Below are 15,866 nucleotides of genomic sequence, written 5' to 3'. Positions count from 1 at the left end.
TTGCTATGCACTGAGCGGACAGCAGGAGGTGCTGCAGATGCCGCATTTACCATTGTCCGTAGCTATAACAAACCTAACCTAACTAAACCTAGGATTATATTTAAAACATACTGTTGGCCATTAAGAACACATTCATTTGCGAGTTGTTGAAATTTACAATCATTTTATTCCTTTATAATTAAAAAACGGTCTACATCTTACACACTGTCCCTTTAAATGAACACAAATGAACAGTAAGGGGCTTTTTAGAAGCATCAATATTTCGCGAGAATTCCCGACCAATTGCGTAGCGATCTCTTCACTGTTACGTGTGACGTCAACCTCCCCTCTCCATCTCGCCTCATGCTGATTGGCTTCCGCTGCGGTCCAATGGGAAGCAGTCTCTCACTGCAAAGTTGTTAACCCCCAACAGCAGCACTTTTTGGTGGCCAACCTTTACTTTCAACCTGCCTCAACATCGACCTGAAAAAAGCACTTTCACACGCAAAAACTCATTTTTTGTCGAAGCGAACGGGGGCCAACGGGATGTTTTGCCCTCGGCGTGACAGCGGCGAAGGGAAGGAAGGAGAAGCTTGGTGTAGCCTTCATGTTATGGGGCTAGGAGCTACGTCGTTCTTCTCTCTTTTTTACACGATTAATCGCCACCGTTTGGAATATTCAAAGTCGCCGTTTGGAAGCCTCGATTTCTGTAAGTATTCGTTTTGTTACGTCTATTTTGGTGAAAGAAAGGCGTCTTGTTTCGAAAGTGTTTTTGTGTGCCTGATGATTTTATTACATCAAATTGAGCTGCTCAAGCTTCGGATGTTGAGCACCTCCCCCCACTAAAAAGTTATCAATATTTTCGACGTTAAATTCGGGGGATTTCATGACGTCGACGACATGGTGTTGACTTTTTTTTTTTCCTTCACATGACTGACAAAAACAGAAGGTCGCAAACGTCATGTGTGATTTGCTTGCTCGGCGTTCGATTGTGGGGAGGAGGAACGAGAAAAAAAATGTAATTTCTTACGCCCGGTTTTCGGCAACATTTTGTTGACTTTCAACTTTTCGGGTTCTGCGATGTTTCGTTGCTGAAAACGTCGGCTTGCATTTTGCATTTTTTTTTCATAAGGGGCGTGTAGCTCAACAGCGCCAGGCTTTTTTCTAGAGGTAGCTTGTAGAATAGCGTGGCCCTGATGATCCACTTTCAACATAGATCTTTAACCCCTTGCTGTTCGGTTAGATTTTCCACGAATCTGGACATATCATCGCCCAACTTGGGCTGACTTTCAAAGGGTCATAATATCGTCAAATATAAATATATATTTGCTTTCAATCTTTCAAGTCCAGGGGAGCAATTATATTTATTTTCGGATTATTTTGAGCTTGTAAGTTTACTTAAAGAGACAACGTGTACAATTTTGCCCGCTTTTCATTTAAAAGGAATGAATTAAATGATTACAGAAAGAAAAAATGCAAACAAATGCGTTCTTAACAACCAACAGTATGTTGTAATTAAATATAATTGTAGGTGTAGTTATCTTGAAATGACATTACATTGGGGTGGGGGAGGCACTCCTTCGGAGGCTGTCATGTTTGTCCTCGCAACGGACAACGGTAAATGCAGCAAATACAGTCGAAATCTTGCACATTGTCCCTTGATGTTTAAGGCCATTCCACCGGATGTGTTCAGTGGCATCAGCCCTATCCATACATATGTAAATTTTCATACATACAAGGTTGTTTCCTTTAGAAGAATTTTCACAGCTATTCAGTTCTGCAGATTTTGCAGACAGGAATATGCAGATTTAATGTTATGCGTTAAAATACTTCCCTGTAGCAAAATAAAAGCTTTCCTGCAACATGGAATTCTTGGATCGAAAATGCATGAAAGAATAGCATGAAAAGCGGATCTTGATTGGTGCCTAATTTCACTGGGACAAAAGTTCTAGAACGTTTTGCTATCATCTTGTGGCATCTATGTGCTATCACAGCGCATGATAAACTTTTTAGAGGTGCCTGCCGTCTTATATATTATGTTACATTACATATTATGTTTCTTATTATTTTGACTTGCGCTAATGTAGCTACATGAAGTACCAATTTCTTAAACAACGTATCATTGTGTTGCAAGTATTTCTTTTTTAGGGTTACGGCATGAAGTATTGATGCTAAATTGGACAGATTTGCACATTTAATTGAGAATATTATGAGAATAATACTTTTTTTTTGTTATAAATGACGATTTGCCCGTGTAATGAAATGATTGGTGTTCTGGCAGGTGCACACCACGGATGGATTGGATTTAACTTACAGTATTTAAAGGATTTTATGCAAGAACATATGGAGTTCCCTTGGCGTGATCCTGGGTAAACCTTCACCCTTGTTTGTCTGGTAAGTTGAAGTTGAAGTAATTTTTTTGTTGTGTTGATTCCTCTTGAAACTTTCATATTTCTAGGATCAAAATTGAAACGCGAATAGTATAGAGTTTTCCATGTTGACGACAGGTGCTTTTATATTTTAGGCCACTAGATGGAGACATAGTTCTCAAGTTTTCAATTTAGCGTTAAATAGATTGCTAGTTTTAGTCATCTGTCTGTAAATATAAATGTTATGATTTTATGATATGCAATTTATGACTTGACAGGATCAATTATGCTGCGTGCATTGTGAAGTAACTTCACGTTAGTATTTTTGCTCATATAATGTTTACATGGTATGAGTCCTTTTTTATTTTAACATATATATGTTATATTAGGAAAATCTACTAAAAGTCATACTTCAGTGAGCCTATTCCTGCTATGCTGTGTGTGATATACAGAAATTGTTTCCTAAATTTGGTCATGTGACCTTCGCAAGCTGAGCTGGAGATGCTTCTCACTTGATCCCTAAGTTTCTTTGATGTCATTTTGAGTCGACTGCAAGTGGCAAAATGGCCGCCGGTAGATAAACGGGTAGATTTTGCAGCTTAATCACAGTCCACAAATTCCTTAGTAATCAGAATACTTTGTATGTACTCCCCGCTGAAGGTATTTTTGTAAGGAAAACGTTTGACTTGATTTCCTTTTTAAAATCTGAAAGAAATGTGTTGTACTACGTTCTTTTGTTAGATATTAATTGTTTGTAAAATGTATTTGCTGCCTATATTTAAGGAACCCTTAAATTGGTATTTTTTAGCAAGATTAATTCATATTACATGTGTCGATGTACTTTTTTTTGGAAAGATTTGGTTTGCTAATGTGTCAGTTTTTAAAATACATTTGTAAAATGGATTTGCTGCTTGTATTTAAGAAAGTACTTCAATTGTTATTTGTGCGAAATTCATCCATATAACATCAGTAAATGTACTTGAAGATTTTGTTTGATTCATTTTGGTTATTTGTGATCAGTTACCATTTACATTCTTAAGATCACCTTTGATTTGTGTTTTTTCCTCTATAAATGCTGTTTCTTTAGAAGCCTTTTCAATATCGCGCGGACTACTCGTATTTTTTTTTTTAAATTCATTCATTCTCCAAACTACTACTCAATCCCATACAATTTGAAGTACACTTCCGGTGATCGCAACGCGCACGCGCACGGAGCCGCGTGGGAATGGTAGCCTGGCTGGCTGGGCGGGTTTGCGAGGGGGGAGGAGGAGGAGGGGGGGGGGGCGATCTGCGAGAGGAGGGGGGTGGGGAGGGTTGTGAGGGGGAAGGAGGGTAGGAGGGCTGGACCGAGCCGAGCCGAGCAAAAACACGCCAAAACACTTTTAAATGTCCGCCATGTTGCCCATGGCGCACTGAGCCGCCAACGCGGAGGGGAAGCGGAGCGCCGGGAAAACGCAGGCCAGACACAGCCGACCGACATCCGGGCTTCCACCCCCCACCACACCACACGGCGGCTCCGGGCTGGCGACGCCCTACCTTAGCGCTTGACAAGCTTACAAAAAAAAAAGAAAGAAAAAAAACGTCAGAGTTTGCCGCCCCAGAATCATCCATGAAAGCTTCACTCGTCACCGCGGTGAATATTAGGAGCACGGATAGACACTATTTGTGAGCGGGGGGACCCGAAAAGGAGCAAAATGAGTAAATTGTCGTTTCGGGCGCGGGCGCTGGACGCCACCAAGCCGCTGCCCGTCTTCCGTTGTGAGGATTTACCCGACCTGCACGAGTATGCGTCTATTAACAGGGCTGTGCCGCAGATGCCGACGGGCATGGAGAAGGAAGAGGAATCGGTAGGCTTTCTTTTATTCCACCGTGTCGTTTAAAAAGTGCCTTTTGCTTGTTTTTTTTCCATCATCACAGTCGCCCTCTTTTATGTTCTGCGCAAGCCCCTCACAAAATGGCCGCCCGTTTTTCATGACAAATACACGACGATTCCGGGCCCTAAACGTCCGTTTTTCCGCGCTCGGTTCGCCTTTAGGGCAACGCGGGAGCACGCCGTGTCAATTTTGGGCACATTTTCCCGCTTTTCGGCAGGGGTTTGAGCGTGAAGCCGTTTTCTGAGTACAAAGGGATCATGTGACTTCGGAGCGGCGGACATTTTGTCTCGGGGCCTTGTGTTGGCGTAGTGGCGGGGGGAGATCGGCAGGGGGCGCCAGAGGAGAATGTCAACACAGCACGCATGCCTCGCATGGTACAAATGAATGGCAGCTAGCGGCTGCACTTTTTGAAAGCTTTCAACAGGTCCACACAGGCCGTGTGAAGTTTTTTTTGAGAACGGAGCTTAACCTGATGGTGAGAAACTGCAGTTGTCACCAATTGTTTTTCTTTCAAATGTAGCGTTTATTTTGACAGTGACTGTCAGGCAAGTTGTAATGTAGTTGTGCTTGACGTCCGTTAATTGCACTTTATCATATGTTGCGCAATTTTTAATAGTTTGATCGCACTCTATATGATGAACGAGACTGTTTTTAGTTATGTGTATTTGGGTCACTCGTGTTTATTATAGCAATTTTGTAGTTTATAGTGCTGTGTTTGGGTCATTGTTTAGCAGTGCGGGGTGTCATAATTAGTATTAGGTTCCTATTGTTAATATTCCGCAGTTATTTACTATGATATGTATTTTAGTCACAATGTTTTAGGAATATGAATGAGTACATAGGCTGCGGTCACATGTATTTGGGTCAGTGTTTTGAAGCAATACAAGTTATTGTTTGGTTTTGGTATGAGGACTGCAAGATCCACTGCAAGCTACATTTAGGTTGCCAAATCTATATTTCCAGTTTACTGCCAAACAATGTTCATCCTAGGGGATTTAATTTCCCCTGCTCCACGTGTACACAGCATTACGCTGTGCGCAGTTTCTGAAATTTTGCTTGCATTATTTAGCAATATAATTGCTGTAGCTGCTAGTGTTGTATTTTGGTCTTTAGCAATGGGTGCTGCATAACAGAGGAGATGGGAATTTACAGTAATATGTAATTTCATGAATATTTTTCATGTATAATCATTTGATTGCTTTCCATCATGAGAGTAATCATTTATAGGTGTATATTTAATAACATTATTTGAAATTTACCGAACTGTCCTTTGGTCACTATTTAGCTAAACAGTATGAAGGAATCGATGCTGGGTGTATGTCCCTACGTTCACAGTGGTGTTGATTTCTTGTCATTGTTTGCACATCATTTTTGTAAGTCGCTTTCTGCGTGTCTTTTAGTGTTTTGGTCCCCCGAAACCTGTCTGGTCTGATAATTGTATTCAGTGTATTTGTAAGCTGCAAACTGCATGCACCCCAGCGGGAGTCTCGCGTTTTCATCAAAGTTTACACTTGAGGATGACAAAGTGCGCTTCTGATTCGCTTCCTTTGCACCCTCTGAATAATGCTGGATATGCATCTGACTAATGGGTGTCATGCCAGAGTGTAGGTTGTATTATTACTACGTTCCTCACATTTGCTTCTTTCTTGAAATGTATTAATTTATTGCCGCTTGCTTGCTCTGTGTCAGGGGTTCAGTGTGTCAGATGGCACAGCAGGTCTGCAGACCGGCGGCGGGCACGTGGCCCAGGAGGTGGTGAACGGAGCTTGGGGGGATGGGGGGAGGGGGTCGATGCTGTCACTTGAATGTTTATGCTTGCTCAACTGGAACCTAGTGTTACATAATGAAAATATTGTGGTCAAAGCTGGATCAAAATGCAAATATTTGGATTCCAGCTCACAGTCCCGGTGGGATATACTAGCTGCGTTACTGACAAAAACAAATGTGGCGTGTAGTAAGGTCAAACTGATTCATCCAATAATTAGAAAATGCACTAACTAAAAAGTCTGCGTCCCAATGATTTGCAGTGATCATTTTACTCACAACCTTAAGAAGGTTGTAGTAATGAAAACCTTGGCAGAATTTATGATTTCTTGGCCCATTTTCAGAGTAAATTAATGTTGTTGTTTTTTTTTAACTCATGAGCGTATATGAATATGCTGTGCAGGGACGCGAAATTACGTGACTCTAACCTCGTGGGAATTTGTTGTTACAAGATCTCGTCCCTTGCAGCCGCTTTAACACATTTGTGTCAGCTTATGTGCATGTTGTCAGGCCAAAATTGTTTGAAAACTCAGTCATTTATATAGTTTCTGATTTCATGATTTTACACAGATTAAACACAGCCGTTTGATGGAAAACTTTCTTCACTTTACTCCTGTTTGATTATAAACATGCTTCAGTGCAAAATGTCTTTTGCTATGTAGACCTAATTTACTATTTAGTGTAGATGCTACTCAGACTTTGAAGGATATAGATGACAGCAGTTTTAGGTGGCTAAAAACTGCTTTACACATCACAGGGTATGTTTGCTGACACATCGTAGTATGCGTGCTCTGAATTCTGCACACGTAGCGCGCACGCTTTAAATTCTACACACTGTAGCTTTAAAGTGACCTTCTGCAGACTGAAACACTTTTTCCTTCAATGAGTTTGTAGCTATTTGTGTTGTGCAGATGAAACTAGCAGGTATAGCCACACAAGCGTTTGTTTCGTTGTACTTTGTAAATTTCCAACTTTTGTTTTTCGCCTCTTGTTTGTTCATTAACACAGGTTACTGTTCATTCATTAATTTGCAATTCATTTATATACTAGCAGTCACATAACATTCAGATATGGTGGGTTTTATTTTTATTTAAAGCAATTGTATTTTTTTCCTGTTTAATATGAATTGCTTTGCTCAGGGAAATATACCCGTATTGTAACGTTTGGCCGAAAAAAGTGATTTCAGCGCATGCTGTTGTCATGCTTAATCTTGTGGTCAGCTTGACACATGATCCCGTGTTTGTTTTTGGATTGCCACGTTGTCTTTTACAACGGTCATGCTTGACTTGAAAGTGAGCTCACTGTCTGTGGTCCTGGTGGAGCTCCGCAAACTTCTGAGACACACACTGACCTTGACTTAGCTGGAATGTGGGGCATATCACAATTGTGCAAAGTGGGCCCAGCTCACGCTGTATCTGATGGGTTGCTTGGGTCAGCATATTGATCTGATAAAACGCTGTACGGCGCAACACGTAACTAACTCATCCGCTTGCCAAAAATGTTTTTTTTTTATAATGTAGAAATGGGGCAATTTACCAAAAAAAGATTTTGAAATGATATATTTTGGAGCTATCATTTCTATGCCGTGATATTTTTGCTGAAGGTTATCATACCGTGCCTAGCCCTGACTTACAGTGCTACTTGTCTGTCAGGTAAAAAAAAAAAAAAAATCTCTGTGCATTGGCTAACGGCTATGGGTTACAGTGCATCTTTGTGTGTGTGAAGTAGCAGTTGTTTGAACAATATTAGTTTCAGTAACAATGATAGTCGTTTTCAGTTGCTCATGGCCGTGGTTTTGTCAGTATTATGCTATTGGCCTTTGTTTTGACAATATGGTTTGGTTGGACGCGCTGCAATTAAAATGTATGTATTCTATTTTCATTTTGTTATCATTTATGACATGTTTACAATGAACTACTGAAAGTGACGGCCCGTTTGAAGCAAGCATGCTTTGCTTATTTGGAGCCGTGTGGTGAGAGAAGGTGAGACTCAAACCTTGAAATGTGCCTCAAATGTGTGGAAGTTGTTAAGATTAATATTTGTTGATTCAGGCCATTATTCCCGTCTTTCTGGTTCGCGAGCCTTAAAATCAACTTATTTGCATTTTGTTCACATTCCCGCCGTGTTTACTCATGCGGCGCATTGACCGGTTTGCTTCGGAAGCAATGGGCACTCCATCCACCAGACGAGCCTACCCCTCCTCCCCCGTCAGTCCCCCCGAGGCTGTCCGTCACGCTAAGTGTCACTAGCAACGTCTGGGATAGTGACGGTGATGGATGCGCTCGTTTCTGCGAGGCTATTTCGGGACATCGGGTTAGTCATTGCGAATTCTGACCATTCCTTTCCACCCGAGCTCATTTGTTCTCCAGCAAATATCGCGGCCCCGCTAAGTCAACAAACTGTCTTGATTAAATTAGGCGATAATAGATTTGATATCTAGATATTCTTGCTAGATTTCCAACTTTATTACAGCATTTTTAAAGCAAAAACAAAATGTAATGGGATGTGGACAGCTTTTTATTTTTGGGCTCACTGGGGACCATCCCACAGTCCAGAAAAACCTTTCTAAGCTCTATGTAAAACGCAGTAATGTTATGGGAACTACAAAGTGCCCTCATTTCTAACTTGCAGCAAGTATTATGTGCGGATAGAATGTGACGATTGGCCGACAGCTTTCATTTCATTCATACGTCACTCATTCATGCTTGTCCTGGATCCGCCCCCACCTTCTCCTACGACACCCATGCAGGACAAAATGTAAACACGTTTTCCCTCCATTGAGGTGTGGGGCCTTGTGTTAGCTTTGTTGAGAATTGCTGCATCCTGTCTAGTGTATCTTTAAACATTTAGCAAATCAATAGCACACCAGCTGTTATTTGAGGTATATATTTGAGTAAGATAAACCCTACTGTTCATTGACTCATTTCTTAGTTCATATTTTGAGAAATGACGCCTTTTAACTGTAGTGCAGTATGTGCCCTGTCAAAGAAATTTAATGTGAATTGAAAATTACTTTTTTTTTCTCAGCTAACTGCGCTGTTTGTAATCTTGAAACCTCAAGATTTGTTAATGTTCATTGTTAAATACGTTAAAGTCACAAACTCACAATTTGTGGAGGTCAGGGGCAAAGCTTGATGAATCGAAATAATGGATGCTTGTGAACTTGCTCATTACCTTGCAATTAGGGGTGGGAATCTGTAACGGTCTCACTGTTAGATTCCATTTTTTGGGGTCTCTGATTTGATTCAGAATTGATTTTCAATTCAAAACAATTTTAGATTTCAAATGATTCCATTCGATTAATTGAAAAAGGATTTCTGCTTCATCTTATAGAAGTGCAAAGAACTGTCATAAACTTCAGTCTGCTTTTAATGAATAAAAAAAGGAGACTCATTTTTTAATTAATTAATTTTTGTAATATTTTGATTTGTTAGGAACATGTCTTTCCTTCCCCCCAAAATAACATATGGACAACTTACTCTTAGAAGCTAGCTATACACTGTATAGCTTTTATAGAATCAAATAAGATGGGGGTACAACACGATTCATTGATATTTTGTAGGAAATTGCAGTAAATTAAATCGAGTAGTAAATTGAGAATAGGGGCAAAGCATGAGACGTGTACCTGTTTGTTCATCTCTTAGCATATTGAGAGCATTATCAGTCACAATTGTAACATATTTAGTACAATATAGACAGTATTTTCAGTAATTTATATATATGTAATATGTGTGAATTATTTTGTAGTTTGCATACATTAATTTGTATGATGTGGTTTTATTTTGTGAACGTACTGAGTTTTATGTTGATTACGGGGCATTTGCTTTCTGTTCTCTGTGCGAATATTTGTTCGGTCTTGATTGTAGAATAATCGCCAGATCCGCGATGGTCAGACGTTGCACTCACATTCTTCGTGGCTGTGTGGCTTTGCTGCTTCCCACGGGTTTGCATGAAGTGACCAGACTGCTTTCAATGAGGACAGGGCGGTTGAATTTGACATTTTGTAGTGAGCAAGGGCGTCACTTGAGAGCGGTCACTGTCGGTGACAAAATCTTTTGTGCGTGTCTGTGAAATCGGGCCCACGAGTGTCTGTAATTTGTACTTTCTTTTTAAGAATGTCGTCATGAGAATATACACCAAATTACTTGATAACTCTCCTCCCTCTACAATAAGAATCTCTGAAGCGTTGACCAGTCCGCAGTGTTAAAAAAAAGGTTGGGGACCCCGATGTATAGTGATAATGAATAGCTTATAATGCAGCTTCACTAAAACTGGAACAATTGCCAAGTAAAAATACAAAACAAAATCCAAAAGTGTGGAGTCTCTTTGAGTGTAACAGACCCATAAGTGATGCCAAGTTGCCAACATGTGTCAATTAGTCTGCGTGTATCCGTAGGAACACCACCTCCAGCGGGCAATCTCGGCACAGCAGGTCTATGGCGAGAAGCGGGACAACATGGTCATCCCGGTCCCGGAGGCAGAGAGCAACATCACCTACTATGACTCGTTGTACCCCGGAGATTACAAGATGCCAAAGCAGCTCATTCACCTACAGCGTAAGTAGCCCCTGTTGGGGGGCAAAGAAATGTTGCCGTCTGCTGGGGTCTTCATTCAATTGAGTGGGTGGGTGCCTTTTTAAAGAGTGAACAATAAATGATGAAATTATAATTTGATTAAACTGTTTAGTATGGTACTGCAGTAGCTGGTCTGTCTTGCGTCATGTTTGTAAGAGCTGTCGCGTGTTTGTCACGAGTCACTCAGTGTTGACATGGGCACGTGGCCGTCTTCGCTGCGGCCTCCCGTTATTGTTCAGTTAAGTCACTTGTGTGCTGTATGTTGATTAAGCTGTTGTTGTGCTTTCTTTGTTGTTTTAGCTTTCAGCCTGGATACAGAGCAGCCGGACTACGACCTGGACTCGGACGATGACGCTTTTGTCACCAAGTTGAAAAAGAGGATGGAGATCGGCCTGCTGCAGTTTGAGGAGATGATCGACCGGCTGGAAAAAGGCAGCGGGCAGCAGGTTTGTTAACTCAAAATCACCTGAAATCGCCCCCTTCCCGAGTCGGCAAAAGTGGCAACAAAAAAAATGCTTTTGCCCTGAAGCTGGTGAGTCTGCCCGAGGCCAAACTGTTGCTCAAGGAGGACGACGAGCTCATTAAGGAGGTGTTTGATTACTGGAGCCGCAAGAGGAAAAACAGCAAGGTGCACTCGCTCATCAACATCATCAAGCAAGAGAAGCGCGATGGCTCCAGCACCAGCGACCCATACGTGGCCTTCCGGAGACGCACCGAGAAGATGCAGACCAGGAAGGTAGGCCCTTTGACCCCGTGTTCTTTGAAAGCTTTTCCGTACGGATACTCAGTCAGCGTCTCTTTACGTCTGCTAACAGAACCGCAAGAACGACGAGGCGTCCTACGAGAAGATGTTGAAACTCCGCAGGGATCTGAGCCGGGCTGTGACCATCCTCGAGATGATCAAAAGGAGGGAAAAGAGCAAGAGAGAGCTGCTGCACCTCACACTGGAAATCTTTGAAAAGAGGTCAGTAATCAAAAGACTCTTCCCGTCCTGTAGTATGACAGAATTGGACACACTTCTTAATTCTCTTTACCCCTTTCAGGAATGTCATGTCAGACTACGGTGGAGAGATCCTGGCTGAAGTCCTGGCAGAGCGGGCACTGGTGAGGCCGCAGATCATCCCGTTGGTGCCACTCACCAACCAGTACCATATGGATCACAAAGACTACAAGTCCAAGGTGAGCACATGGTCGCCCAAGTCTTTATTTGGAGCCGGTCAGTAGTCCAGAATTTGAATCCGTCTTGACACCCCCCCAAGCCCGAGAAAACTGAAGTCCCTCGGCAGAAGAGGAAATATGAGAAGAAACAGAAGGCTCTTCCGCTGTCAGCCGGCGCAGCGCACCACCAAGGTCCGGCAGTCTTTAACGCTAAGGACCTGAACCAGTACGACTTCCCGAGCTCGGATGAAGAGCCCCAGGTACTAGCTCGCTGAGCGTTGGCCTCTGCTGCCACCTAGAGGCTGCTTGGTAAGGCGCAGCACAAAATAACAGAAATCACTTTTTGTCCCCAGCTGCACTCCGGCTCGTCAGAAGCCGAGGAGGAGAACGACCCGGATGGCGCCTACGCTTTTCGAAGGAAGGCGGGCTGCCAGTATTATGCTGTGAGTGTCCCACTCAATGTCAATGTCATTGTCATTGAGTTTCGGTCGACGAAGACTGAGTGTTTGCGCGTGCGCGTGCTTTCAGGCTCGTCAGGATCGCGTGGGTGCCTGGCCATGGTCTCCGGGCTGGGAGGGTGGCCTGGCGCATTCCCGTTACCGCTACAGTCTCACCACGCTCACCGTACCGCGCCGATGCCAGGGTCTGGCTCGGCGACGCATGGGACGAGGGGGCAGGTAATGTGACGCGCGACTGTGTTTTTGTGCATTACGACCTCTGTTGATACGAAATTTGGCAATTTTGAAATCTCGACGTATGACCTGTATGCTGACTGAAAGAGTTGAAAGGATCGTGGACGATTCCCACTTTCATGACCATTGAATTTATGCCTTCCAGGGTCTTACTGGACCGAGCGCACTCAGACTATGACAACGTTTTCCACGAGCTGGACCCGAAGACCCTGGACTGCATGCCGCCCCCGTCAGGCTCGCGCTCTCCTCCCTCCAGCAAGTTTGCCAGTACCTCACCAACCAATACCTCAGACAGAAGCTCCTCCTCGCCGCCCTCGGACCTCAGTCAGATTCTTTTAAGCATAAAGGCGTGCCGGTGGCGCCACTTCCGACCGCGGACGCTACCGCTGGACCAGCTGGACAATGCCCACCCGTTGTTCCGTAGGCTGAGTCGCTGTGTTAAGCGGCCGCTAGCCAATATCGGGCCAGCCGCCCACCGCATCTTGCGGCCTGGGCCACCGCCCCAACCGCATGTTGGTAAGTTGTGTGCGATGTTAAAAAAACAAACTTTTTTTTTATATAGAAAGTTCAAATGTAGGCAAAACAATGTATTAGGGCATTGACGAGAAATCAAACTCTCACAGGTGAATGCTGTTGCAATGTTGTAGCTGTCACAGCCTATCAAAACCGTGTTGAGGGAAAAAAAAAACGTTTTTGGTCTTTAAGCCTGAGAGATTTCCAGCTGACTGACAGCCACCACCAATGACATAGAATTATAGAATAATCTGTATATACATTGTTTTTAAAACCAACGTTAAGGCAATCTTTATTACCAGGGGTGCACATCATTTTATTTCATGGGTTACTCACCAGCACCAGGACATAGTATTTGGTACGCACCATTTCTCTCTCTAAAAGAAATCATTCTCAATGGTCGTTCTTAGTGTCACTCCCATGTTAGCACACTGCCGGCCTGCGTCCGCGAGAAGTTTCATAACTCATCAGTTATGATTTGCGCAAGAAGGCGGTTTGCTTTTTCTTCTCGATGAGCCACAAATTGATCTCTTGCTTTTTTCATGCTTGTCGACGCTGTATCAAATGCATCGTTTTGTTTTTTTTTTCAGCTGAGGACATGAGTAGTAAATCTTGCACCATATTTTAGGACATGAGCAGTAAATCTTGCACCATATTTTAGTGCGCTTCAAGCCACATCACAAGTGCCCTACGTTCTCTTAGAATGACCGCTTAATGGCGATCTTTCAACGCGCCGTTGAAGTGCACGCCCCGGCAGCCGTTGACGTCCCGCCGCTCGTTCATGTGTGCGACTGACACGTTTGTGCTTGTGCGCGCCAGCCCTGACAGCCGAGCAGTTCCAGCAACACCAGGACCAGTTGGCGCAGATGCAGAAGGAGCTGCTGGAGCAGCAGCAACTACAAGCTAACAGAGCCACCACTGCCCACAGCACAACACAGGTGACCGCCGCGGCTAACTTCTGCTCAAGCACCTTGCTGCTCACTGTAGCTCTCAACGTTTTTTTTTTTTTCTTTTTCCTTCATCTTCTCAGATGTCCGCCAACACATTGGACCAGGCCAGCGCTCAGTTTGCCGCCTCGGCCCTCGTCACCACCGAGCAAATTCTGGCTCTGAAAACCAAGGAGGAGCTCAGCCTAGGTGGCGGCGTCAACGGCATCCTATCTCCCTCAGGTATGGCCTTTATCTTTTAAAGGTTAAGCAGTAGTGTATGTCGGTGCACCACAAGTCTTTTGGATATTGGATAAATATTGAGCGGTCAGTGTAACTGAATGCGCTCCAAGCAGTTGTTTTTCCTTTTTCTCACGACGACGCAGCTCAAGTTCATTTTACCATTGGGAAAAAAAAAAAAATCCCGTTTGTTTTGCTGCTCATTGTTCTTGCAAATAGCAGTAGCCGGAACGTTTGTCACGGCGCCCGCTGTTGTTTAGGTGTCTACAAGGGCTTGCACCTCTCGAGCACAGCGTCCCCCTCCCTGGCCGCCCCGGCCCCGCCCGCCACACTGTCCAGCGCCGCCTCCCTGCACCCGGGAAGCGCCACCAACGCCGCGCCGGCTTGCAGCACCAACAGCAACAACGGCACCCCCCACCACGCCAACCCCGCAACCACTAACGCCACTCAGGTCCTGCTGGGCAACAGCCTCCGCCTGGCCGTGCCCGCCGGCAAACGGGTGCACGCCCCTCGGACGCTAAGCAGCGCCATGTCGGCGTCTGCCTTAAAGCTGGCGCACGCCGCCGCCAACTGTCAGAAACCCAAGGTCCCGACGGCCTCCGCCGCCTCGCCGCTGGACATCGTGCCCAGGTGAACGGCAAGCCTTTTTCCAAAAACGGCCCTTTGAGCGCCAACCCCGTCCGGCGCGTTTCACGCCGATCGCCACGCTCAAAGATTGTTCCTTATCGTGCGCTAACGTTAACGCCGCGTTCCACAGGGAGAACCACGAGCAAGACAAGGCGGCGCCGCTCAGCAGTCTGTCTGAGAACACAGTGGCCATGGAGGTGACGTAGCCCGCCGCACCTGGGACCCCACCTTTTTGTTTTGGTTGACTTTTTTTGGTGCTATGCATCGTCCGTTAGGCTTGAACGTGAGCGGACCGACTGGACTTGACTGTGCGGCGACCGCTCTGCGGAGCCAATCGTCCCAATAAATATATATATAACGACACCGTATTTGTTACTGTTAATAGATTGTCTGTAAATTGTTAATATGGCAATTAAATGTACAGTACTGAATATTTGTAGGCCCCGCCCACCCGCCCCTCTTGTATATAACATGACTTGAATACACAATTGTTCATTTGTGATGTTTTGCACTCGACTTGTTGGAAAAAAAAATTAAAGAGAAAGGACAAACCGCCGCTGCTGCGACCAGTCTCAACGCCCCCCCGCCTCCTTCCCGCCCACCCCTCGTCTATTTATTGTGCTGCGTTTACGTCCAATCCTTTATTTGCTGGTTCATCCAAACCCCCCGCCATTTCGCACGTCTTTTTTTTTCTACAATAAATATTTTTGTACTTTTTTTTTTCATAATTTGATTTGTAATAATTTGACTCTGCATAAAGAAACACAATGTTTAGTTTTTTTGTGTGCTGGAACTTGGCAGAAAAGGACCAATCATACCACTTGAGACAAAAAAAAAAAAATCTAAAAATGCTACTTTTTTGGGGACTTTAAAAGGCATTGTGGTCATCAGTGTGCTGATCGTCTCTTCTGTGAAGAGTTTGGTACAGAGCGCGGCTTCATTATATTTTTTTTCTTTTTTAATTCTTGTGTGTGCGTACGGCAGTGAGCGCCCGTAGTGTGCGACGGCGTGGATACGTCAGCGCAATACAGCAAAGATGGACGGATGGAATTACTCCTCATTCAAAAAAAGAAAAAAAATCACTCAATGAAATAAACATCCAGGGCATTAAAGACGCCTCTGCTGTCTTTATTTACTCTTTGAGTTTATT

General features: G+C 44.0%; 1 protein-coding gene across 2 annotated transcripts; it reads left to right on the top strand.

The window, feature by feature from the left end:
* The first annotated feature begins 398 nt into the window (after window positions 1-398).
* epc1b (enhancer of polycomb 1b) lies at window positions 399-15,828 on the top strand. 2 transcript variants are annotated; one of them, XM_088429196.1, is made up of 15 exons: window positions 399-688; window positions 2,261-2,373; window positions 10,383-10,542; window positions 10,861-11,006; window positions 11,090-11,296; window positions 11,376-11,524; window positions 11,604-11,739; window positions 11,820-11,978; window positions 12,072-12,161; window positions 12,247-12,395; window positions 12,556-12,926; window positions 13,743-13,861; window positions 13,954-14,092; window positions 14,350-14,719; window positions 14,847-15,828. In XM_088429196.1, the coding sequence occupies exons 3-15, from the start codon at window positions 10,443-10,445 to the stop codon at window positions 14,920-14,922; spliced, it is 2,211 nt and encodes a 736-aa protein (XP_088285322.1). In that variant the 5' UTR covers window positions 399-688; window positions 2,261-2,373; window positions 10,383-10,442; the 3' UTR covers window positions 14,923-15,828. The 2 variants fall into 2 exon arrangements, with proteins under 2 accessions (XP_088285322.1, XP_088285321.1); XM_088429195.1 differs by lacking the exons at window positions 399-688; window positions 2,261-2,373 and adding an exon at window positions 3,672-4,195.
* The last annotated feature ends 38 nt before the right edge of the window (window positions 15,829-15,866 follow it).

Source organism: Hippichthys cyanospilos, chromosome 12, assembly GCF_059441005.1.
Source record: "Hippichthys cyanospilos isolate Australia breed blue-spotted pipefish chromosome 12, RoL_Hcya_1.0, whole genome shotgun sequence".
In the NCBI taxonomy this organism is placed as follows: Eukaryota; Metazoa; Chordata; class Actinopteri; order Syngnathiformes; family Syngnathidae; genus Hippichthys; species Hippichthys cyanospilos.
Note: the sequence above shows the minus strand (reverse complement) of the source record. Positions and strands in the feature narration are given on the sequence as shown.

Coding starts and splice junctions, on each gene's coding strand:
- epc1b (XM_088429195.1), top strand. CDS start 4,043: ATGAGTAAATTGTCGTTTCGGGCGCGGGCGCTGGACGCCACCAAGCCG. Junction 4,196..10,382: donor TGGAGAAGGAAGAGGAATCG/GTAGGCTTTCTT, acceptor GTGTATCCGTAG/GAACACCACCTCCAGCGGGC. Junction 12,396..12,555: donor CGCATGGGACGAGGGGGCAG/GTAATGTGACGC, acceptor TATGCCTTCCAG/GGTCTTACTGGACCGAGCGC.